The 24,537-nt window shown below is 37.4% G+C and overlaps 1 protein-coding gene across 5 annotated transcripts in view; it reads left to right on the forward strand.

Moving 5' to 3' along the window:
* Positions 1-24,537, forward strand: part of USP33 (ubiquitin specific peptidase 33) — a 70,589-nt gene that overhangs the window by 43,494 nt on the left and 2,558 nt on the right. For 2 of the 5 annotated variants that reach the window (XM_029228268.1, XM_029228269.1), the window contains exons 14-24: positions 54-148; positions 1,147-1,180; positions 2,814-2,859; positions 3,304-3,484; positions 3,886-4,012; positions 5,159-5,328; positions 6,475-6,556; positions 7,201-7,309; positions 17,697-17,799; positions 18,971-19,039; positions 19,441-20,639. In XM_029228268.1, coding sequence (XP_029084101.1) covers positions 54-148; positions 1,147-1,180; positions 2,814-2,859; positions 3,304-3,484; positions 3,886-4,012; positions 5,159-5,328; positions 6,475-6,556; positions 7,201-7,309; positions 17,697-17,799; positions 18,971-19,039; positions 19,441-19,598 — 1,174 coding nt within the window. In that variant the 3' untranslated portion in view covers positions 19,599-20,639. Of the gene's footprint in view, positions 1-53; positions 149-1,146; positions 1,181-2,813; positions 2,860-3,303; positions 3,485-3,885; positions 4,013-5,158; positions 5,329-6,474; positions 6,557-7,200; positions 9,550-17,696; positions 17,800-18,970; positions 19,040-19,440; positions 20,640-24,537 lie in introns of those variants that run through there. The other 3 variants (XR_003794406.1, XM_029228267.1, XM_029228270.1) reach the window with 3 other exon arrangements.

Consider the following 24,537-nt stretch of genomic DNA (forward strand, 5'->3'; position numbering starts at 1 on the left):
TCTGCTGTACTGGCAGAACATTTCCTTTCTTTTTTCTATCAATAATGTTTCAGGTTTGTTGTCTCATGTGTCCCTAGCTGGTTTTGGGGTCCAATAGTAACCTTGCAAGATTGTCTTGCTGCCTTCTTCGCCAGAGATGAACTAAAAGGTAAGAAATACGAAATAGTTTTCATCTATGGCTAAACTGTTGTGAGTGATCTAAAATACTAGTGGGACAAAATATAGAACGTATTCATAAAAGCTGAGTTTTTTTTAAATTTATTTTTGGCTGTGTTGGGTCTTTCTTGCTGTGTGTGGGCTTTCTCTAGTTGCGTCGAGAGGGGGTTGCTCTTCTTTGCGGTGTGCGGGCTTCTCACTGCGGTGTCTTCTCTTGTTGCGGAGCACGGGCTGTAGGCGTGCGAGCTTTAGCAGTTGTGGCATGTGCACTCAGTAGTTGTGGCTTGCGGGCTCTAGAGCGCGTGCAGGCTCAGTAGTTGTGGCGCACGGGCTTAGTTGCTCTGCGGCATGTGGGATCTTCCTGGACCAGGGCTCGAACCAGTGTCCGCTGCATTGGCGGGCGGATACTTAACCACTGCGCCACCAGGGAAGCCCAAAGCTGAATTTTGAGGCAGCTCAAATAGTACTTGCCCATATTGCCATAGTGCCAGTATCTACCATGACAACATAAACACTATAAATGATATCCTGAAATAATTGATACAAATTCCTATAGTACTAGACAATACGGTATTTGAAGTGTCTAAAATCTTCTCTGGGATTGAAAAAAGAGAAAATTCAACCAAAATATAAAAAACTTACTTGTATATCTGGATTAGTCTGAATTTCTCCATAGTGTTTAAGATCCAAGCCTTCACTATTTTTGTGTGTCCAGCACCTTGCTTGGACATGTAACAAGCAGTCAGTAAATTTTGTTGAGTTAATAAGTGTACAGGATGTTATTTGAGATACGCCTTCAAGGTTGAAAAAAGAGCAGTTAAAGGGTGTTGTAGGTGTGGTAAGCGTGCTGACTCGAGCAGAGACTAAAAAATGTGAGCCTTGTGTTACTGTTCTACTGGTTCAGCATTGCAAGCTCAAAGAATTGCAGAACCAAAAGAAAATAACTTGCTTTTAGTTTGAGAGGAATGACCAGATCTGTTCTGTTTTCAGGTGACAATATGTACAGTTGTGAAAAATGCAAAAAGTAAGTGTCATTGGCAGTGCTTTCAATTGCATGTTTTGTACTTTAAATGGTATTTTTCTTGGTAATTTGAATTGGGCATGTAGGGTTAATTTTCCGTTTTATTTAGAAAAATATAAAGGCCAGTAAGCTTTGTCCTAGTAAAAAATGACTGGTTGTTCTGCAAAACAAATCTGAGGTTAAAAATTTAACAAATTTAATCGGCTTAGCTAAGATGTGACAGTGTATTTTAAGATATAAAATAAGTATGTAATTTTGCATAAAACATTTTCCAAATATGTTGTAAATATATACTAGGATATATAACATATATTTTTATTACATAGGTTAATTCTGTCATCATAAATAACGCAGTATTCTTTTCTGGCTTACCACCTTAACAGGCTAGATTTAGGAAGTGAAAGTGACTATAAAGGCACATAGTTTCAAGTTTGTGTAAAATTCAGAAAGGTTATACCATCTCTAATGTTACCTGCTGTATGAGGGCCGAATAAAGAAGACAGTTAAGAAAAGTATGATTTTATTTCTTTATATCTACTACTAGCTGCCTTTTTCTATCTTGTAATAAGTTTAGGCTTTTAAGGCTTCTTGTTGATGAGTTAGAAAAGAAAAGTAAATGGAGAATTGAAAGCAAATATGTCTGAGGTAGAGTGAACGGGAAAATTTTTCTGAATCTCTCTGATAGAAAAATAATGGCCTCCGAATAAGATCTATTAATAGAGTCTTCATAATACAAACTTCTGGCTTTTGTCAAAAACCCAGGGAAATGTTGATCTGCAGCTGTTGGTCTTCTTCATTACAAAAAGGAATAGTATATTGTTAGGTCAATAAGGAAGAAAAGCTGCTTTGCACTTTCTAGAAAAAAATACACCTCTAGTGAATTGGAAAGTATTTATTATCAGTTTGTCCTTGAAGCCACAGCAGATAGCTGAAGACTGAGTTGGTCCAGAGGGGGAATCTTTCTTGGAAAAACAGTGCCAACTAGGAAAAAGATAATAGTGAAGATGGAAAAGAACTTGCATCTACCCCAGAATCCAGAGTAGAGATCTGTCAAGTATAAATTAATATTGATTATTGGGAATTCCCTGGCAGTCCAGTGGTTAGGACTCTGCACTTTCACTGCCGAGGGCCCAGGTTCGATCGCTGGTTGGGGAACTAAGATCCTACAAGCCGCGTGGTGTGGCTGAAAAAAATTTTTTTTGATTATTAATAATAACCTCTCTATTTTAAGTTATTTGTTTTCACATTTAGGAATAAAGGTTGTAATATATTGACCTGACCAACCATTTCTATAAAATTGGGATTTTATTTTACCCAGTTTTACGTGATACCTGAATGTTATAAAGGCATAGCCAGGCCATAGATAGTAGAAAATTTTCATCAAAGAATTATACAACTCTAAATTTTTATTACTGATGTCTTAATTTAAATAATTTTTTTACAATAAGGGGTTCCAGTGTTTTATTAGTATTTTTTAATTGGTAGTGTATAATTCAGTAGTAAGCATTTTTAGTCTGATACCTTTATTTCTGCATTTTCTAAAAGATTTTGCTGTATATTTGAAAATACTAAAGGTTTTGTAGGTTTGTATGGGAAACAGGTTTATTAAAATTGGTTTTCTCTTTTCACCCCTTAGATTGAGGAATGGAGTAAAGTTTTGTAAAGTACAAAAGTTTCCTGAGGTATGGGCTTTATCACAATTTAATTTATTTTATGTGATAGGTAAGGTATTAATATAACACAGTGTAGTAAATTCTTTAGCTTTGGTCGAAGAATGGAATGGTTCTATTGACCAGTGGCTGTGTATACCCTATTAAGATTATCCATTTTTTAAATATTGAGTTGCACACCAAGTAAGTGCCCTTAGCAGTAAAACTGTGTTGAACACAGTTTAATCAGATACTGTAGGGTCTTGCAGGCATAAAGTGTAAAATTGGAGAAGCCAGTAGCTATGAACTTAGCAAGTACCATGTTTCATCATTTCCACATTTTAACGTCTCTGGAATCAGGTTATCAGAATTGCAGGGTAATGTTTAATCTTGACAATATGTATATTTAATAGACTCTTTTATGCAGCATATGAAACAGTAGAATTTTAAATAATCCTTTGTTTCTCTTTTAAAAAGATTTTGTGCATCCATCTTAAAAGATTCAGACATGAACTGATGTTTTCCACCAAAATTAGTACCCATGTTTCATTTCCACTGGAAGGCCTGGATCTTCAGCCATTTCTTGCTAAAGATAGTCCAGCTCAAATTGTTACCTATGATCTTCTGTCAGTCATTTGTCACCATGGAACTGCAAGTAGTAAGTATGCAAGTTTGACATATGTTTTTAGATTTTAAAGAAAAGAAACATCTGAATTGATCTCTTAAACAAGACCTGATTGAACAAAAGAAAAAGTATAAAAGTAGATTTTTATTAATTATTTTATCTTGGTTATTAAAAACATGTCAGAAATTTTAGGAAATTGAATAATTTTACTCTGAAGTTTAAAATACTGGAAATTATGTTTTATGTAAAGATAAATAATAAGGACTTAAACATGATTATTTTTACACTGGGTTTTTAAGATTACGTTCTCTGTCCTGATTTTCATTTCCTCAAGTGGTGGTGGTAAGGGTATCTACTGGAAAAGAATACGAAGATAGTTCTTGCTATATCTTTTTATTACTGAAATTATTTAAATTTTTTCTGCTTAAATTCAGGTGGACACTATATTGCCTACTGCCGAAACAATTTAAATAATCTCTGGTATGAATTTGATGACCAAAGTGTCACTGAAGTTTCAGAATCTACTGTACAAAATGCAGAAGCTTATGTTCTCTTCTACAGGTGAGGAAATAACTCTCCTGGATAGGCTGTTTTGACAAATATGACAGAACATCTCATGTTGAGGTTAACAGTGACTTCTAAGACTTTCAAAGTGGATTTCTGAGTAAAGATTAGAAATCGCTTTACTCTCATTTCATTATGTGAGTAAAAGTGAAAGGTTGCATGCAGAATGATCTTTTGTTAAGAGAATGGTAAGTCATTTAGTTGAAGGGCAAAGGAATATATTTTGTTTTAGAAAGACTGGTTTTAATTTTAAAAATTAGGCACTGACAGTAGGAATTTTCTCGTAACATAGCTAATAAAGGAGGTATTGGACTTCCCTGGTGGTCCAGTGGTTAAGACTCTGCGCTTCCAATGCAGAGGGCATGGGTTCAATCCCTGGTCAGGGAAGTTCTGCATGCCACGCGGCATGGCCAAAATAAAAATTAAAAAAAAACAAAAGGTATTAATATAAAAATAAATCCTTGGTACCTTTTAGTGTCTTCTAAAAGATTGTAATAACTACTAAAACAGGAAAGCAGATTAACTGTTTAGATCTTATTAACAATCATTTGAATGTCTGTTCTATAGCAATAGTTATGTGGATACTAGTAGTTAAGATATAGTATCACCCCTAGAGTGTGTAATGTAGTGGGGGCAGGGTGGAACAAAGTATATTTCTCATGAATAATTTTCAAGACCTAACAAGATTCACAGTACAGCCCACCCTCCATATCCATTGGTTCCACATCCGAGGATTCAACCAACGGCATATTGAAAATATTGGGGGGGAAAGATTCCAGAAAGTTCCAAAAAGCAAAACTTAAAATTGCACACCAGTACTATCTACATACCACTTATGCTGTATTTACCAGTGTTTGCATAGCAGTTACATTTTTTAGGTATTATAAGTAATCTAGAGATGATTTAAAGTATATGAGAGGCTGTGCATAGCTTATATGCAAATGCTACGCCATTTTATATAAGGGACTTAAGCATCCACAGATTTTGGTATTTGCAAGGGTCCTGGAACCAATCCCCCAGGGATATAGAGGGATGACTGTGTTAATGTGTGTGCTAAGTCTAATAAGTGAGTGGAAAAATCCACTTACTAATCTAATGGAGTAAAATGCATATTGAATTTAATGAATCACTGTCCCTTAATAGGAAGAGCAGTGAAGAAGCACAAAAAGAGAGGCGGAGGATATCAAATTTGTTGAACATAATGGAACCAAGTCTCCTTCAGTTTTATATTTCTCGACAGTGGCTAAATAAATTTAAGACCTTTGCTGAACCTGGCCCTATTTCAAATAATGATTTTCTCTGTATTCATGGAGGTAAGAAACTCTGTAATGGAAAGTAGTGGTAGGGATTTGCTGTTAAATAATTTACAAATAGGGTAAGAGCCAAGAATTTTCCTCTTCCATTTATTTTCCATTTCCCCATCTACATTCCAACTTAAATGTGTTTATTTTGCTATGGTTTCAGAAATTAGCTTTTTCTTCTAATTATAGGCAATCTGTAGCCTTTTCATAGAACAGATATTTACTGAGTACCTGTTCCAAACCCTGTGCTAGAGCCTGAAAGTACCAGAAACACTATTTCTATTTGCATAGCTTTAATTTCATAGTAAAGACAGATGCATAAACAGGTAATTATGGTGCAGTGAACACTTCTATTGCCCATCATTTTTCTCAGCTGAGAGACATGCAGCTCCAGCTGTATCCGTGGCTCTTATCCCTTTTGTCTAAATGAATAGCTGGCTCTTTTCCTAACTATGAAAATGTACTCTGAGTTTAACAAAAAAACCTCATGCAGTTATTTGCTAAATGTAATTTATGCCTTTGTGACTGTGTTAGTGCTTGTTTCCATGACAACCTTAGTGTGACACCTTAATTAAATTTCATGGTTGAAGACTTGATATTCTCATTAATTAATTATTTTTGCAGTGAAACCACAAGAGATAGTAGAAATGTCCTATATTGGATTTAGAAATCTAAACCTTGAAAATATTTCTTTCTTTTTTTTTTTTTGAAAATATTTCTGTATGTGAATTTTTCTCTTATTATTTCCCTACTTGAGCTAATAACTTAAGTCTCTTCCGGTTCCAAATCTCCCTATAATCCTTTTATGGCATTTATCTGTGCCTGCCTTTTATTATGGTTATTCATATAAATTCTTCATTTCTACTGCTAGCTCATAAGCTCCATGAAGGAAAGATTGTCTCTGATTTATCTCTGGCTTGCTCCAATACACAGTCAAGGCTTAGTAAAGATTTATGTAAGTTAAGTACTTGAACATCTTGGTTAACTTATTTTTCCCTATTTCAAGAAATATGTTCATCTTTAGGAACATATACTTAATTTTTAACCTTTTGGGGAGAGGTTTTAAGAATAATGATTGGAAAAAATGCCAGTGATTAATCAGTTAAAAGTAATATAACGGAATTCAAGAATGAGACAGACCCATTTAAACTTTTTTAGGTGTTCCTCCACGAAAAGCTAGTTATATTGAAGACCTGGTATTGATGCTGCCTCAGAACATTTGGGATAACCTATATAGCAGGTTTGTTTTTTTAAATCAGACAATATGGTACTGTGGAAATCAGTTTGTGAAATTCGTTAAAAGGAGATTGGATTATTTTGTATATGCTCCCTGTGCTGTATGTTGCTTATGTGGAATATTCCCTTCTTCCTTCATTTATTCACTCTGAAGTGTGAGTAGAGAGACTTTTGTGGCTAGTGTGGCCCTAGTCTAGATAATTAATTCTAAGTTTTATGTTCTGATAATCTGTATCTCTAAAAGTATGCCGTGACATTTTTCTTAAATATTTTTTCTTAAATACTGAAAATAATTCATTCTATGAATTCTTAGTGGCCAGGGGAAGCCTCCTTCTAATTAAAACTTGATTAAAACTGTGGCTGTGTATAACTTAAGATTTATATGTTGTATGCTAACTTTTGACAGCCACTTCTTTTACTTTATGTTGTCGCAACAAACATATTTTGTAACAAAAGTAGCTGTAAGGGAAAGTTGAAATACAGATGAATCAGTAAGTCAATAAACTGATAAAATCAGCGACCCTGAAAAACATAAAATCAGGCCCTTACGATAATTTGGTTTTTACATTTTACTAAAACTTGGACACATTTCCTAGAACATCAGCTTACTTCCAGATTATCATACTTATTAAATTCTTCATGCATTAGGTATGGAGGAGGACCAGCCGTCAACCATCTGTACATTTGTCACACTTGCCAGATTGAGGCGGAGAAAATTGAAAAAAGAAGAAAAATTGAATTGGAAATTTTTATTCGGGTAAAAAAATGATGCTTTTCAAATTATAAAAATGATCTAGAATAAAGATAAAGAACTGACAGTTAGAGGAACGATGTTAGTGAAATTATTGGATGAAAGAGTTGTAATACATTTTAAGTCTCATGGGCTCATAACAGTGAGAGACCCCAGTCAGGTGACTATAGTTCTAGTGAGTTAAGTTCTTCTTTTGGGGGTTTTTGTTTTCATGGATTGGTAATAAATTTTGTTTTATGTATTGGCACTGGCAAGAAATCTCTTTATTGAAATGGTAAATTATAAGTTTCCTTAAGTTAGTGGTTTTTCTGAAAGCATCTACTCAGATTGCATTCTTTACTTCCACCCCTTTGTGAAATATAATATTGTTTGGGGGGACTCTCTATACTTATACCTAGTTCCCACAAAGTGAGTATGTTATGAGGCATTTCTTGATTGCAAGCAACAGAAAGTCTGATCACAGAATCAATAGGAAGAGCTGAATAACCAGGTGTTATTGGACAAAGACTAGTATAGTTCCATTTGTCTAGGTAGCAAGAAGTAAGTTTCTTCAAAGTGCTGCTGTCAGTAATACAGCTCCAACCATTTATTTATTATTCGGGTTCCTAGTAGAGAATACTACTAGAGTTTGAGTTACCTGAGAGGCATGTTCATTGATATTTCTATTGAAATCATATTGGTGGAGGGATAATTCTATAAGGGAAGATTGAGATTCTTTAGTAAAAGAAGGGGAGAAGTTAATTGAGCAGATATTATAGATGAACAGTACACTCCATGTTGTGGCCACAGGCTTCTTTTCATAGATTTAGGGGTGTTGTGTGTGTGTGTGTGTGTGTGTGTGTGCCTTTGCCTAAAGTAAAGCGATTTTCACATACACAGGAAGATATTACAGGTGTGGATTGATTTACTGTGCTTGAACCTCATTTGCTTTCTAAATATAAGGAGGCAAATTTTAGTTGAATAGTAAAAGTAGTTCATTCCACGAATGCTTAAATAAATGGCTAATGACTATATCCATTAGGGTTTTTTTTTCAATATTTATTTATTTATTTAGCTGCGCTGGATCTTAGTTGCGGCACACAGGACCTTCATTGCCGCATGCAGGATCTTTAGCTGCGGCATATGAGCTCTTAGTTGCGGCATGCATGTGGGATCTAGTTCCCTGACCAGGGATTGAACCCGGCCCTGCTGTATTGGGAGCATGGGTTCTTAACCACTGGACCACCAGGGAAGTCCCATACATTAGGGTTTGATCAACAGAAGTCATTCTAAGTACTTTGAGTAGAATAGGAATACAGGCAATGAAAGACTTAAATAACTACTAAAAAGACTGGGCAGTGAAAATCAAGAAGACCATAGCTGACTTTCAGGAAATCTGGAAGGCTGCCATACTGGAGGTAGGAGTGGGGACAGCAGCTCAGAGTGGGGTCTCAGAGCCCAGACAAGGTAAAGAAAGCTTCTGTGTAGTGGTGTGGGCCTGGTCAAGGATGTTGGAGCCCAGGCAATGTAACAGTGGATGCCCGTGTTGGCTGGAGATTGCTGTGTGAGGCGGCACAGCTTAGTGGTGGTGGTAAAATTGAGGGATTGATTCCATGTGTAGGATTGATCAGATAATATGAGTGTAATGAGAGCCAGATCTCTTATTGTCAGATAAGGGAGTTACAGATACTGAAAGAGAGGAAACTAAAATGGACTCTTTGTTATTGGATTAAAATTGTAGGCATCTTTGTGAACTCACTGTGTTAGATACATATATACATATAGAGGTATAAATGTGTGTATATGTACACATATATAGAAATAAATGATGTACCTAAGTTAATTTCCTAACTCTGGCACTGAAAAGGCCTGGAAGCAGTAATAACTACAGCAGGATTGAGCATACCTAGCTCTCTTCGGATCTTGGCTTCTAAACATCTTTCTCTAGTAAAAGGAACCAGCCCTCCTTGGAGAAATGGCTGCTTTCACGGCTGGGGCAGGGGAATTACAAGATGAGCTTGGAATTTCTTACTGTTCCAGAAATTAAAGAAGTTTTCGAAGAATGATGGGGAAATGTCAAAAGTACACAGAAGCCAGCTTGAAGGGACTTTTACTTGCCAAATTTGGGACAATTTTGCTTCAAAATAAATTATAATGGTATTATAATGCATTAAACAAAATAGGAGATATTGTGTTCATACTGTTATAAATAAGTGAATAAATTGAAAGACTGATGCGGAATGGAATATTAACGTAGTTCCAGCTTATTCCCCACAAAATACGTATTATTATTTTTTTTTTTTTTTTTTTTTTTTTTTTTTTTGCGGTACGCGGGCCTCTCACTGCCGTGGCCTCTCCCGCTGCGGAGCACAGGCTCCGGACGCACAGGCTCAGCGGCCATGGCTCACGGGCCCAACCGCTCCGCGGTATGTGGGATCCTCCCAGACTGGGGCACGAACCCGTGTCCCCTGCATCGGCAGGCAGACTCTCAACCACTGCACCACCAGGGAAGCCCACGTATTAATTTTGAAGAGAAAAGACTAAGCAAGAAGAGTCTGGCACCAACTCAATGAAGTCATTAAAGTGAACATCAGTAGCAGTGGAATATATCAAAATCATGTGCTAGGATAGGATACAGTGAGAAGAACACAGCATCACTTGTTTGGTAGACAGTGCATAACCTGAGTTTCAAATGAGGAAAGCCAGGCAGACCCAAATTGGGGGACATTTTATAAAACAACTGGCTTGTAACCTTCAAAATTGTCAAGATCGTGAAAGTCAAGACTGAGGAACTGTGCCACCTTAAAGGAAATATGAAGTTACATGCAACAAGTGATTCTTGCTTGTTTTTGTTTTTTGTTTGTTTTTTCGGCCGAGCGGCATGTGGCATCCTAGTTCCCGGACAAGGGATCGAATCCGCACCCCCTGCAATGGAAGCGTGGAGTCTTAACCACTGGATCGCTAGGGAAGTCCCAACAAGTGATTCTGAACTGGATCTTCTGGCTATAAACAACATTATTGGATCAATTAGAAAAACTTGATGGAGTCTGAGGATTAGGTGCTAGTATTACATCGATGTTAATTTCCACATTTTTATCATTTGTGTTAAATGTGTAGGAAAAAGTCCTTGTGTGTTTAGCAACTTACTCTGAAATGGTCCAGGAAAAGAAAATTTCTTCGTATTGTACTGGAGTTTTCCTGTAAGTTTGAGATTGTTTCAAAGCTAAAAAGAAGTTTTTAATTGCACAAAGCTTCTGGAAATTACCTATGTTGCTTACCACTGGCAAGTCTCAGGAGAATGCTCAGAAACTTGATAGACTTGATAAGCCGCTAATCTCAGGACCCTGGTGGGTTATCCTGAGGATGCTGCTGTTAAAGATGTTAGCTGCCTGTGGCACCGAATGAGGGATTCTTGGGAAGAGGCTTGGAAGTGGTGGCAAAACCCTACTTGTGCCATCTGTGGAGGCCTCAGTCCTGCCGCAACTGCCACCAGAGGACGTGGGGGAAGTTTCTCTTTCTCTTGTGCCTTCCATATATTGCATATATCATTGGCAGTGACTGATCTGGAGCACTACTGGCAAGCGATCCTGGAAAATGAAATCTTCTCTTTTCATAGAAGAGAGTGTAAGAATGAATGGAAATGATGCATTAACAGACAATAAATACAGTATAGTTTGCCCCCCTTGTCATATGCATTCATACGTCAGCAACAACAGTAGCAATAGTATCATGTTTCTGCCTAACATGATGCAGCTAGCTCATGTACCAATAGATGCAGCATTTATCCTTTCCCTAAACTTGGAAAACCCAAAGTCCCATCAGTCAGTGTATCCATTTCTGGATGATGATCATTCATATTTAGTTCAGTCAGTTTAGTCATAATCTCCCTTTTATATTCTGCAAGCTAAAGAATAAACGATAAGATTAACCACCAACAACATACCTTATATGAAATAGAGGAATGAAAGGAAATATAAATTGGTAATTTTTCACAAATTTAGAAATATTTACAAATATGTATTGGGTTGGCCAAAAAGTTCATTGGGTTAGTGAATACATTGTTCAATAAAATTCTTGGTGAAAATGAAAAAGGTGTCTTTTAGTTCTACTTAAAACCGAACGAACTTTTTGGCCAACCCAGTGCATGGGGGAAGGAAGAAGTATGTGTCTATAGCTTATAACTACCCATTCCATATTCTCTGTTTTCTCATCCAGCACTTCAGCTGGTTATTTACCTGATAAGGTAACCCAGACCTTCGTTCCTGAAGAGTCTGAGCTCTTTGTAGTCTTGCCTGTGTTAGATTTCTCTAGTTGGCTATGAGCTTTTAATCTGTGGATATGGAAATACTGAATGGTGCTTATAGTGGATTGAATGCTGGCCCCCCAAAAAGGTGTTTCCGTGTCCTAATCCCTGTGAATTGACTTTATAAAAAGGGTCTTTTTATATATAATTAAGGATCTTGAGACAAGATCAACCTGGATTATCTGAATGGACCCTAAGTCTAATGATAAGTGCCCTTATAAAGAGATGCACAGAGGAGAGATACACAGAGAGAAGAGGTGAAAGCCATTTGAAGACAGAAGACAGAGATTGGAATATACACTCACAAAGCAGAAGGTTGAAGAGGCAAGGAACCGAATCTCCCCTTCTCCACAAGAAGCACGGTCATGCCTACACCTTGGTTTGGACTTCTGACCTCCAGAACTTTGAGAGAAAAAATAATCTGGTTTCAGCCACCAAGTTTGTGGTGATTTGCTATAGCCCCCCTCTGAAACTAATACAGTGGGTATAACCTGATTTTCAGACATAGTTCCCCTTGTTTCTGTTGTGTAGTAGTCATTTTATTCTACTTTTTATATAGCCCTACCCACTTTGTCTCTTGGTTCAGTGACATGAGGAACCCAAAATGGCCAGAGGAGTGTCTCATCTTCCAGTCCAGTAAAATCATTGTTGTGTCCCTTTGGAACCTAATACCTCTAAACTAGTAGAGGCCAAAGTTGTGATAATTAGAAGCAAAAAAGCTTTTGTGTCAGTAGGTAGTAATAGATAAACTCTCCTACTTCCTTTACCTGGTACCTACTCTCATGTTTTCTGGTTGTGGGAAAAACAGCACCATAGGGTTGTTTCTAGTTTGAGGCATATACTACATCCTCTAGGATAGTACCAACCCCACGGTGTTTTGCCACCCGGGCACAAAAACAGTATTCAGTAGGCCAGCAACTTTTAGGTGATGCCATATGGTAAAGTCAGTGAATTCTATGGATGTGAGCCCATTGCTTCATTTATTTTGTGTAAAATTAGTTACATAATCAGAGGTGATATGGGATATCATCTCAGGAAATGAGACATTCAGTAAGACCAACAACGGTGATACTGGAAGAAACACTATAGGTTAGGAAGGTAGGCCCAAATCCAGTTCTAAGCATTTGTAAATCATTTATCATCAAGGGGCTTGTATATATCCAGATTATATAAGATTATATAAAGAATTCGTACAACTCAAGAAGATAGATATTCCAATTTAAAAATAAGAAAATGTTTTAATATACATTATCCTTAAGATATGAGTGATAAGCACATGAAAAGGTACACACTCTCAGCAGTCATCAGTAAAGTGCAAATTAAAGCCACAGTGAGATACCATTACATACTTCTTAGAATGGCTAAAATATAGAAGTGGACAATATCAAGTTCTGACAAAAATGTTGGGCTTCCCTGGTGGCACAGTGGTTGAGAGTCCGCCTGCCGATGTAGGGGACGCGGGTTCGTGCCCCGGTCCGGGAAGATCCCACGTGCCGCGGAGCGGCTGGGCCCGTGAGCCATGGCCGCTGGGCCTGCGCGTCCGGAGCCTGCGCTCCGCAGCGGGAGAGGCCACAACAGTGAGAGGCCCGCATACCTCAAAAAAAAAAAAAAAAAATGTAGAGCAACTAGAATTCTCATATAAACACTGTTGGTGGGCATGTGGTGTCACATGCCGGATGACAACCAGTTTGACAATTTCTTATAGGTTAAACAAACACTTAGCACATGACTCAGCAATCTCACTCCTAGGTATTTACTCCAGAGAATGAACACTCACGTCTGCAAAAACCTGTACACAAATGTTCATGAGCAGAATTGCTCATAATTGCCCCAAACTGGAAATTGATGTCTATCAGGTGGCAAATGGATAAAAAGGCTGTGGTATACTACTAAGCATAAAAAAGGTAGAACTACTGATGCCTGCAGCAATATGATGAATCTTAGGAACATTATGCCAAGTGAAAGGAACAAGACAAAAGCGACTATGTAATGTCTAATTCCACTTATATGAAATATCTAAGAAAAAAATAGGGACTTCCCTGGTGGCACATTGGTAAGACTCTGTGCTCCTGATGCAGGGGGCCTGAGTTTGATCCCTGGTCAGGGAACTAGATCCCACGTGCATGCCGGAGCTAAGAGTTCACCTGCCACAACTAAGGAGCCTGCGAGCTGCAGCTAAGGAGCCCTTGAACCACAGCGAAGACCCAGTGCAACCAAATAAATTAATTAATTAAAAACAAACACAAAGTAGGTCAGTGGTTTCCTGGGGCTGAGAGGAAGTGATTGATTGTAAACTGGCACAGGGGAGTTTTGGGAGTGTCAGAAGTGTTTTAAACTGGATTGTGTTGGTGGCTGCACAGTTATAAACTTACTGAAAACCATTGAACTTTACACTAACACTGTGGATTATACTTTAATGAATCTGTTTTATAAAATGCAAGTCCATAATTATTCCATAACACTAGGGTTTTTTTTGTCTTATTCTACCACCACCCCTTTGAAAAAAAGAAAAAAAGCAATGTCTTAGTATAAAAAAATAACAGGACTTACGTGGCGGTCCAGTGGTTAAGACTCTGAGCTCCCAATGCAGGCGGCCTGGGTTCCATCTCTAGTCAGGGAACTGGGATCCCGCATGCCACAAAAAAAATTAAAAAAAACAAAACAGAACACTAGAGTACAAAAATAGGTGCCCTTGCTAGACTGGAAATTAAGTGGAGTTTCTGAAAAATTGAGAAAGCAGATAGGATCAGTTTGAAGAAGCAGACCAATGTCATGGGAAATGACCACACAGGCTTTAAGCTTGGAAGCGGCAGATACTAATAGTGATTTCAGCACTCTGCCCCCTTCGTTGTACTAAGCAGCAAGCACGAAGGTGTCTGCTTGGATTGAGCAGTGAATGTGGACCCTTGGGTTGGTTAAAGAAGGCGTTAACCTTAGATAGCTTGTAATACCTAGAAAGAATTGTGTCTTCCTAAGTTATGCCTTAAAATAAATGATTGATTCTCAGAGAGATGCATAAGGATATTGTTTCCTAAAAACAAAACAAAACTCAATAGATGGGTTGACTGAATGGCAGAATAAATACTGCTGGAGAGCATATTAGTGTACTGAAAGATCTAGTGAAGGGTTTCTCCTAAAATGAAGCACAAGGATAAACAGGTGGAAAACAAAACTTTTGACACGTTGGGTAGATACAGAATCCAATGTTTTTCTAATAGGTATTTTAGAAGAGAGTAGAGAGGTGGAACTCCTTTGAGAGCAACAGTTTAATTTCTGAGAACTGGAGAGAAACAGATGCCTTTAAATAACTGGGGTGATTACACTTAACTCAATTTTCAAAAACCCCCACCTAGACACATAAGGAAGAAATGTCCTAATGCCAAAGAGAAAGTCCTGAAAGTGTCCAAACCTGGTAATGCTGTGAATGAAACAGATTCATCTGACAGAATCAGTCTAACATTACATTTCAGAAATCTCAGTTCTCTAAGGATAAGTTGTACATCACAGGAAGTCCAAACTTTAATTCTTTACCTGGAGACAAACATGCCTTGATTTCATCAGAGGCAATCACAACATTATTCATTATCTTTCATTGTTCTGTGGAAGCAGCTACCTTGTGTCCCAGAAGGATCCCTGCTCTCAAAGAGCTTACATTTAATAAATAACAAATACATTATATATCAAAAGGTAATGAGTTCTATGGTGAAGGAAGATATCTAACAGGATAAGAGGATCAGGAGTATAGTGATGAGGGGAGGAGTCAGGTGCAGTTATAAACAGTGTGATCAAGATCGGCCTCATTGGGCTTCCCTGGTGGCGCAGTGGTTGAGAGTCCGCCTGCCGATGCAGGGGACACGGGTTCGTGCCCCGGTCCGGGAAGATGCCACATGCCGCGGAGCGTCTGGGCCCGTGAGCCATGGCCGCTGGGCCTGCGTGTCCGGAGCCTGTGCTCCGCAACGGGAGAGGCCGCAACGGTGAGAGGCCCGCATACCACAAAAAAAAAAAAAAAAAAAAAAAGATCGGCCTCATTGAAAAGGTGACATTTAAGCAAAGACTTGAAGGAGGTGAGGGAGATATTCAAATATCTGTAAAAAGAAGGGATGCCCATGCAAAGGCTTTGAGAGACAGGAATGTATCTGCTTGATTTTGGGAGTAACAGAGAGGTTTGTTTGTGTGACCACAAGTGAATAAATGAGGAGGAAAGTACTAGAAGATGAAGTCAAATCATGCGGCCAGATCATAGAGGTACTTCTGAGCTATTATTATAAGGATCTCTGGGGACAGTGGCAGGGTTTGGATTAGATTTGATCATAGGGGAGAAATGAGCTGAACTTCACTGTTTTTGTCCATAGGTAGTATGTACCGCGGGCATTTAGTTACCCGGCATGAGATATCTGCAGGAGTCTCACTGTCTTTTCACACTATTACAATTAGATAATTTTCAAATACCCTTCATTTTCCTCAGGCTCTGTTGCTGTTCCTCTCTTTTTTTTTTTTAATTTATTTATTTAATTTATTTCATTTTTGGCTGCGTTGGGTCTTCATTGCTGCACGGGCTTTTCTCTAGTTGCGGCAAGCGGGGGCTACTCTTTGTTGCGGTGCACAGTCTTCTCATTGCGGTGGCTTCTCTTGTTGCGGAGCACAGGCTCTAGGCACACGGGCTTAAGTAGTTGTGGCGCACGGGCTTAGTTGCTCCGTGGCATGTGGGATCTTCCCGGACCAGGGCTCGAACCCGTGTCCCCTGCATTGGCAGGCGGATTCTTAACCACTGCGCCACCAGGGAAGCTCCTGTTCCCCTCTTTCTATGCCAGTTTTTCTGTCAGTTTGGTTTTTGGTTTCGTCTTGTTTTGTTGGGTTTTTTTTTTTTTTTCTTTTGGTTTTTTGTTTGTTTTGTTTTGGCTGAGCTGCGTGGCTTGTGGGATCTCAGTTCCCCGACCAGGGATTGAAGCCGGGCCAGGGCAGTGAAAGCCCAGAATCCTAACCACTAGACCACTGGGGAACTCCCAAATTCGTTTTTTTAATTGAAAGTCGTAGAAGTCAGATTGGCTAACTTAAGCAAAAAAAGAAATTTATTGAAAAGAAAATTTGAATAACCAGACCTCCAGAAATTCAGGAACCAAGTTATTCCTGTATAGCTAACAAAGTTGACATTGGAATGACTCCGTTCCAATCATTAGGTTACTCCTCTGAAGATTTCCATTTCTAGTAGTTTTGCCTAGTTTGAGTCATATACCCATTTCTTGGGCCTTGGGACTAGAGGAGGAAGTGGAACGTCTTCAAGGACTGTCCCACCACTTTTGAGAATTTATCCTATATATATATATGTTGTTGTTGTTTTCTAAAATATTTATTTATTTATCTTTGGCTGCATTGGGTCTTCGTTGCTGTGCCTGGGCTTTCTCTATTTGTGGCAAGCAGGGGCCATTCTTCATTGTAGTGGCTTCTCTTGTTGCGAAGTACGGGCTCTAGGCACGCGAGCTTCAGTAGTTGTGGCTCGCGGGCTTCAGTAGTTGTGGCTCACGGGCTCTAGAGCGCAGGCTCAGTAGTTGGGGCGCACGGGCTCAGCTGCTCCGTGGCATGTGGGATCTTCCCTGACCATGGATCGAACCCGTGTCCCCTGCATTGGCAGGCGGATTCTTAACCACTGCGCCACCAGGGAAGTCCTATATATATGTTTATTGTCTATGAAATAACACGTACAGAACTTTTCGTTTCAACATTCTGTTTGTAATAGCAACATGTCTACCAGTATCTTAAGTGAATGGAAGTAAGATGTAGACAGTGGGTATGGTATGTTTAAATAAGATTTACACATCAGATTTTTAATAAATATGTGGAGTATTTATTGCCTTGAAGACTTTATCTTGACCATTTTCACTTATCCAATCATTATGCCCCTTTTGTGTATACTTGATAAACTTTGAGATATAACCTAGAATGTTTATTAGGTGTTACCATGTATCCTAGTATTAAGTTAACTTAGCATCAATGTAAGTCACGTTCTTTGTGTGTGAGGAATTGGCCTTATCAGATGCTGAAGTAGAATGGTTGTATTGTTCTGCTACAAAGCAAATTCTAGATTTTAGATGACTAATTTTTTTCCCTCTGTAGCTCAACAGAGCATTCCAAGAGGAGGATTCTCCAGCTACTTTTTATTGCATCAGTATGCAGTGGTTTAGAGAATGGGAAAGTTTTGTGAAGGGTAAGGATGGAGGTAAGTGTTTAACTGAAAGACGAAATTCTTTGCAGATTTTTTTGTTTATTTAACAAATGTTTTTTGAATATCTGCATGCACTTGGGATTACACTACTGAACAAGAGAGAAAAAAACGTACATTCTAGTTCATATGTTGGTTATTTTTAATTTTTTAAAAACTTTCATGGATTATAGCATATTCATAGCAGATATAAAAGAACTGAATAAAAATTAGTCTGTGATCTTAACATTGAAAAATTAAAAAAAAATATCCTTCCAACAATAAGATTGGTTAAACCATAGCTTATCCATTACAATGGGATACTATGTGGACTTTAAAAATTATTTGTGTAACAGTGTTTAAAATTTAAAAATAAGATGTTCTTGATATATGAAAAAGGTTATAATGCAGTATGCATAGTTGGAACCTTTTGTTTAAAAAAAGAAAAAGGCAAACATATGCAAAGGCAGAAAGACCTCAAAGGTACTAGAACAGTTTGCCTGTCTTTCTGTAGTAGGATAACAGTATCTTTTTCCTTCTTGTGCCTTTTTGTTTTTTTAAACAGTTTTTGATAATGAACATGCACTGTATTTTTGTATCCAGGGGGAAAACAAGGTTTCTTTCCTTAAATTAAAAAAAGGATGCACTTTGGGAATTCGCTGGCAGTCCAATGGTTAGGATTCCACACTTTCACTGCTGAGGGCCTCGGTTCATCCCTGGTCGGGGAACTAAGATCCTGTAAGCCACAAGGCGCAGCTTTAAAAAAAAAAAAAAAAAAAAAAAAGGATGCATTTTAACATTTCATTTTATCATGCTTTTATTTTTAGTTTAATGGCGGTCTAAAACCAAGAATTGCATTTCTTTTTAAATTACAAAGAATTGTTCTTTTGTAGCATTAAAAGTGCATTTTAACCTGTAATCCCCAAATGGATACTTAAGAAATCATTTTTATTAAATTTTGGATGGTAGTGAGAGAACTTCTCTCAGCTTCTTTCCTGGTTCCATTTTGGGGGAATCAAGACCCAAAAAGGAAGAGGCTCAGAAGAAGACAGTTAAGAACTGACTATAATAATCTGACTAAAAAATAATCTGATTATACAGTTATATCCTTCATTAATTCAGGCATAGAAATATGCAGTTCTTTGGTACATTTATACATTTTGATTATTTGTTTTTCCTTTTGACTTAGATCCTCCAGGTCCTATTGATAACACGAAAATTGCAGTCACCAAATGTGGCAATGTGATACTCAGGCAAGGTAAGTTTGACTAATACTATTAAGCCTTTACTTGTTAGTAATTTGTCACACTGTTAAGAATATATCATCACTAGCCATCTATACCACCTTTATATCCAGCTCAATGATGTAATTCATACATGAATTAGGACAAATAGTGGAAAAATTGCCAATGTTTAATTTTTATCTGAAGAAAGATTTTAAGGCTGTTAATAGGAGGCAGGAAAAAGGATCTCTAACTTTTTAAGGCAGACCATAAAGTTGCAACTTGTAACAGTATGGGCCGGTAGTCTGAAGATTCATGTTCCAAAAGTTCTCAATTATTCCTAGAGTATTCATGCTGGGGGTACATTATGAAAGTTTTTGCAGTATGAATATGTAGGTTTGTAAATATTATTCTTTCTCTATATACTTAATTTTAGGAGCAGATTCTGGTCAGATTTCTGAAGAAACGTGGAATTTTCTACAGTCTATATATGGTGGAGGGCCTGAAGTTATCCTAAGACCTCCGGTTGTTCATGTTGATCCTGATGCAGTACAAGCAGAAGAAAAAATTGAAGTAGAAACTCGGTCTTTGTAATTTTGAGGATATAGAGAGTTCTAATGAGAAATCATTTTCACTTCTGCTGACATGTTCCCATGCAAAAACATTCCTAAAAGCATGTTTATTTTCTTGATTTTTAATATTTTATCTTTCATTCCTTCTTACTGGGCATTATGGAAGAATGTGTCAAAATGTATAATATTCTACAGGTTGGTATATTTAATGCTAGATAACTTATCATAAAGTCTTTCAGTGTAATATTTTTGAAAAAAGAAGGAATAATTGTGATCATTTGGTAATCAGTAGGTTATCTTTGATCTTTATACTACATGTAAATCCATAGTATCCTTTGTAGCTTTGTAAATACTTTTGCTTTGAAAACTTTTCCATTACCCTAAGCCACCATAATTCTGACCAATCTTTTCAGTTCCCCAAAAACCTAATTTAATTGTATAGTTTTGACATGGCTTCATATAATAAAGAGCCTATTTTAAATGGAGAGTAGTAGTCAGAAAAATGTTGTTAATCTCCTAAAGCTCAGGAAACTGTTAGGGTGTCACGCCTTTTGCACTGCAGCATATAAACTAGCATATTAATATTTACAAAATGTCTTTTTGAGTGTATCAATGGTGTATTTAGTCTGAGTGGAATTTGTGTCAACAGATATTAGTAATTTATTGCCTCTTACACTGTAAAATGTTAAATTTCAGTTCCTACAACCCTGAATAGTATTCATTAATATCAGTAAAAAACTTAGGGTTAGTTTTAGGGCACTTTTTATTTTGAGAGCATGGAGTACAGAATGTGTCAATGAGATTGTTGATAAAGCTGAAGCCTCTTGCAAAATGATTTTTTAAATGAAATGCATAAAGTCTTTTTGAATAATATAATATGCACTGCTATTTGCTTGATTATGTGATGTCAAAAGTTTAACTATATTCCAAGTACAAAAACAAACTGGATTACTTTGAGAATGTTGAATAGCATTCACAATGGCTTTGTTTTGGTTTGGGGCAGCCGCCACCTGCTAAAACAGTGTTATTAAAATTAGTTCAATAAAAATGATTGAAAAATGTAGAACTTGGATGTATTTATTTGATAGATATTAAGGGTGAAGGGTATAAAGTTTTTTAATGTTAATGTCTTGTTATTTCTTAATCAGAAGTATGCAAAATAAGAAGTCATTTGGTATAGTATTTAAAGTTTTGGTATTTAGTGAAATGAAATAATCAGCCATTAGAATCTATTTGAATTAAAAAAAATAGTTTTTAGTTTTCTTCTTTCTCATGATTATGCTATAATCCTCTTCAAGGATTGAATGATATTACTGATCTGTCTTGTATCACCAGAGATCAGTGTAACGCCTGGCATTTAGGAGATAATCAAAAAAGATTCATTTTTAATAGTGCTTGCCATTTATTACATATTTATGATGTTTCAGCCACTCAACTAAGGGCATTACTTATATATATATATATAAATAAATTTATTTATTTAGTTAGTTTAGGCTATGCTGGGTCTTTGTTGCTGTGCGCAGGCTTTCTCTAGTTGCGGTGAGTGGGGGCTACTCTTTGTTGCAGTGTGCAGGTTTCTCATTGCAGTGGCTTCTCTTTGTTGTGGAGCACAGGCTCTAAGCATGTGGGCTTCAGTAGTTGTGGCACACGGGCTCAATAGTTGTGGCTCGCGGGCTCTAGTGCACAGGTTCTGTAGTTGTGGCGCACGGGCTTAGTTGCTCTGCGGCATGTGGGATCTTCCCGGACCAGGGCTTGAACCCGTGTCCCCTGCATTGGCGGGCAGATTCTTAACCACTGCACCACCAGGGAAGTCCCGCATTACTTATATTTAATCCCAGTTACAACCCTATGACTTAGGTCAGGTGGTTTGCCCAAAGTCGTACAGCAAAGAAGTAGCAGATATGGGACTCCAACTAAAGTCATTGCAACTTTATACCACTGTTCTTATTCACCATATTTTCTCCCACTGAATTATTTTAAAACAGATTATAGTATTACTATTAGATTCATTAATAGCATCTGTCATTGGGATATATAATATGGTAAAGAATACTGGTCTTGGACTTCGCTGGTGGTCCAGTGCTTAAGACTCCGTGCTCCTACTGGGGCATGGGTTCGATCCCTGGTTGGGGAAGTTCCGCATGCCGTGCAGGGCAGCCAAAAAAAAAAAAAGAACACTGGTCTCTAAAGGTTTATATAATTTTTTTTACATTATAATCATCAAAATACATAACAAAATAGTATGTAAAGGATTATTAGCAGTCCCATAGACTCTCAGCTGAATGTTAGCGTATGTGTTAACAGGTGTCAAATAAAAGATATGGTTTATCTGAGGATGATTTTCTTGGAAATACTTAAGCTGAGAAATAGGAAAATTGCAGTTAAGGGATAGTGAGAGCCTACAATATTTTAAGAATACTACATTGATTTATAACATGAAGGTGATTAGTTTTTGGACTCTGGAGTCAGTTTGCTTCTGTTCAAATCCTAGTAGATAAGTCATCTTCCAGCTATGAGTTGGAACAGCACTCAGAGTTCTCTATCTCCAGTTTTTTTCATCTCTTAAACGAGAATGTTTCAGGTTGGGTTTTCCAGGACGCAGACACTGAGATGGAGTTAGAAGTACAAATGATTCTTGGGAAGTAACATCAGTGAAAGAAAACGGGAGGAAGCAGGAGTTATCAGAACATAATGCTGACCTGACAGAGTTTCTACCAGCTCCGTGGAAAGATCTGGAGCTAAGGTTGTCCATTAGAGAAGTCTTGCATTGGGCAGAAATGGGTAGGCTCTTGTACTGTCACAGACTAGTGGCTACCTGGAAAAGAGAGTGACCTCATATTGACACTGCAGGGACTAATAGCAAGATGCTATCAGCCAAGCACTCTCCTCTCATCTGGGTAATGAGTGCTTTCTTGAAGAGTGGTCTGAAAATCTGTGTGTATGCCATACTTGATCATAAGATTATGATAGTTATGTGTATTGTTATATTTATTATACTTAACATAATTTGGCACTTGATGATGTAGTCCCTTATTCTCTTTCTCCTTTTCAAAATGTGTAACTTTTAAGGACACATCTTTGTAAGAGGGCTGCCAAAAATATTTAATCTGAATCTAATCATGAGGCGGGAGGGAATTGTGATAATTGTTTAAAAAAGGCACATTATACAGAACAGCTTTCCTGGACTCTTAAAAAAATAAGTGTTATGAAAGACAAAAAAAGACTGATGAAGTTTAAGAGAACATGACAACAAAATGTAATGTGTGATCCTGGATTGGAGGTAATAATTTATAAGGAGTGATACTGGGACAGTTGGGGAAATTTGGATAGGGAGTATATATTACATAATAGTAATGTATCAATGTTAAATTTCTTGAGTGTGATAACTACTGTAGTAATGTGAGGGAATGACCTTGGTAGGAAATACATGGTAAAGTTTTTAGGATTAAAGTCATGCTATATGAAATAAACATACGTGAGAGATAAAGCAGGGAGAGAGAGTGCAAAGAGGTGGCAAGTGTTAATTGGTGAATCAAATCAAAACCACAATGACATGTCACCTCACACCTGTCACAATGGCTATCATTAAAAAGAACACAAATAACAAATGTTGGCCAGGATGTGGAGAAAAGGGAACGCTTGTACACTCTTGGTGGGAATGTAAATTGGTGCAGCCACTGTGGAAAACAGTATGGAGGTTTCTCAAAAAACTGAAAATAGAACTACCATATGACCCAGCAGTTCCATTCCTGGGTGTATATCCAAAAAATATAAAAACACGAATTCAAAAAGATACATGCACCCCAATGTTCATAACAGCATTATTTATAATTGCCAAGACATGGAATCAACCTAAGTGTCCATCTGCAGATGAATGGATAAACAAGATGTGAAATGTATATATATATATATACACTCAACCATAAAAAGAATGAAATGTCATTTGCAGCAACATGGATGGACTTGGAGGGTATTAGGCTAAGTGAAATAAGAAAGAGAAAGACAAATACTGTATGATACCACTTATATGTGGAATCTAAAAAATACAACAAACTAGGGAACATAACAAAAGAGAAGCCGACTCAGATACAGAGAACAAACTAGCGGTTACAAGTCGGTAGAGGGAAGGGGTGAGGGGCAATACAGGGCGAGGGGATTAAGAGATGCAGACTATTAGGTATAAAATAAGCTACGAGAGTATATTGTACAGTACAGGGAATATAGTTAATATGTTAAAATAACTATAAATGGAGTACAACCTTTAAAAATTGTGAATCACTATATTGTACACCTGTAACATATAATGTTATACATCAACTGTACTTTGATTTTTAAAAAGGTTAAGTAAAAAAATAATTGCCGAATATAGGGGTTCACCCTATTCTTGGAACTTCCAATAGGTTTGAAATTTTTCAAAATAAAAAGGGCATTTCCTGGCAGTCCAGTGGTTAGGACTGCACTTCCAGTGCAGGGGGCATAGGTTCAATCCCTGGTCAGGGAACTAAGATCCCACGTACCGTGAGGCCAAAAAAAAAAAAAAAGTTGGGGTCAAAAAGCAGTTGTTACCAACCCTACCCCCCAAGTTTAAAAAATTTAATCTCCCTTGATCCTGACAATGACTCCATTGCTCAGAAAGGTTATGATTTTGCATTGCAAGATTATGGATTCGGGTTAATTAAGAAGTATATACTCCGATACTCATATATCCTGAACTATTACTAAACTGCTTGCAGTTTTAGAATGTAGTTTAAGGAGGCATAGAATTTCAGAACCATTTAGAATCACTGAACTTAAAAAGTGAAGATGGGAAGACTAACAATATCTATATACCTTTACATGGTAATCATAAGATACTTATTTTTGCATCAATTTAGTTCCCAGAGTTTAGTGACATCTTTAGTGATCCTTTGTCAATTCGTCAGGATAACATACTACCACACCAGCTCTTCCAAACCTTGCCT

This window comes from Monodon monoceros, unplaced genomic scaffold (genome assembly GCF_005190385.1).
Source record: "Monodon monoceros isolate NGI ecotype Baffin Bay Population unplaced genomic scaffold, NGI_Narwhal_1 Super_Scaffold_18, whole genome shotgun sequence".
Classification (NCBI taxonomy): Eukaryota; Metazoa; Chordata; class Mammalia; order Artiodactyla; family Monodontidae; genus Monodon; species Monodon monoceros.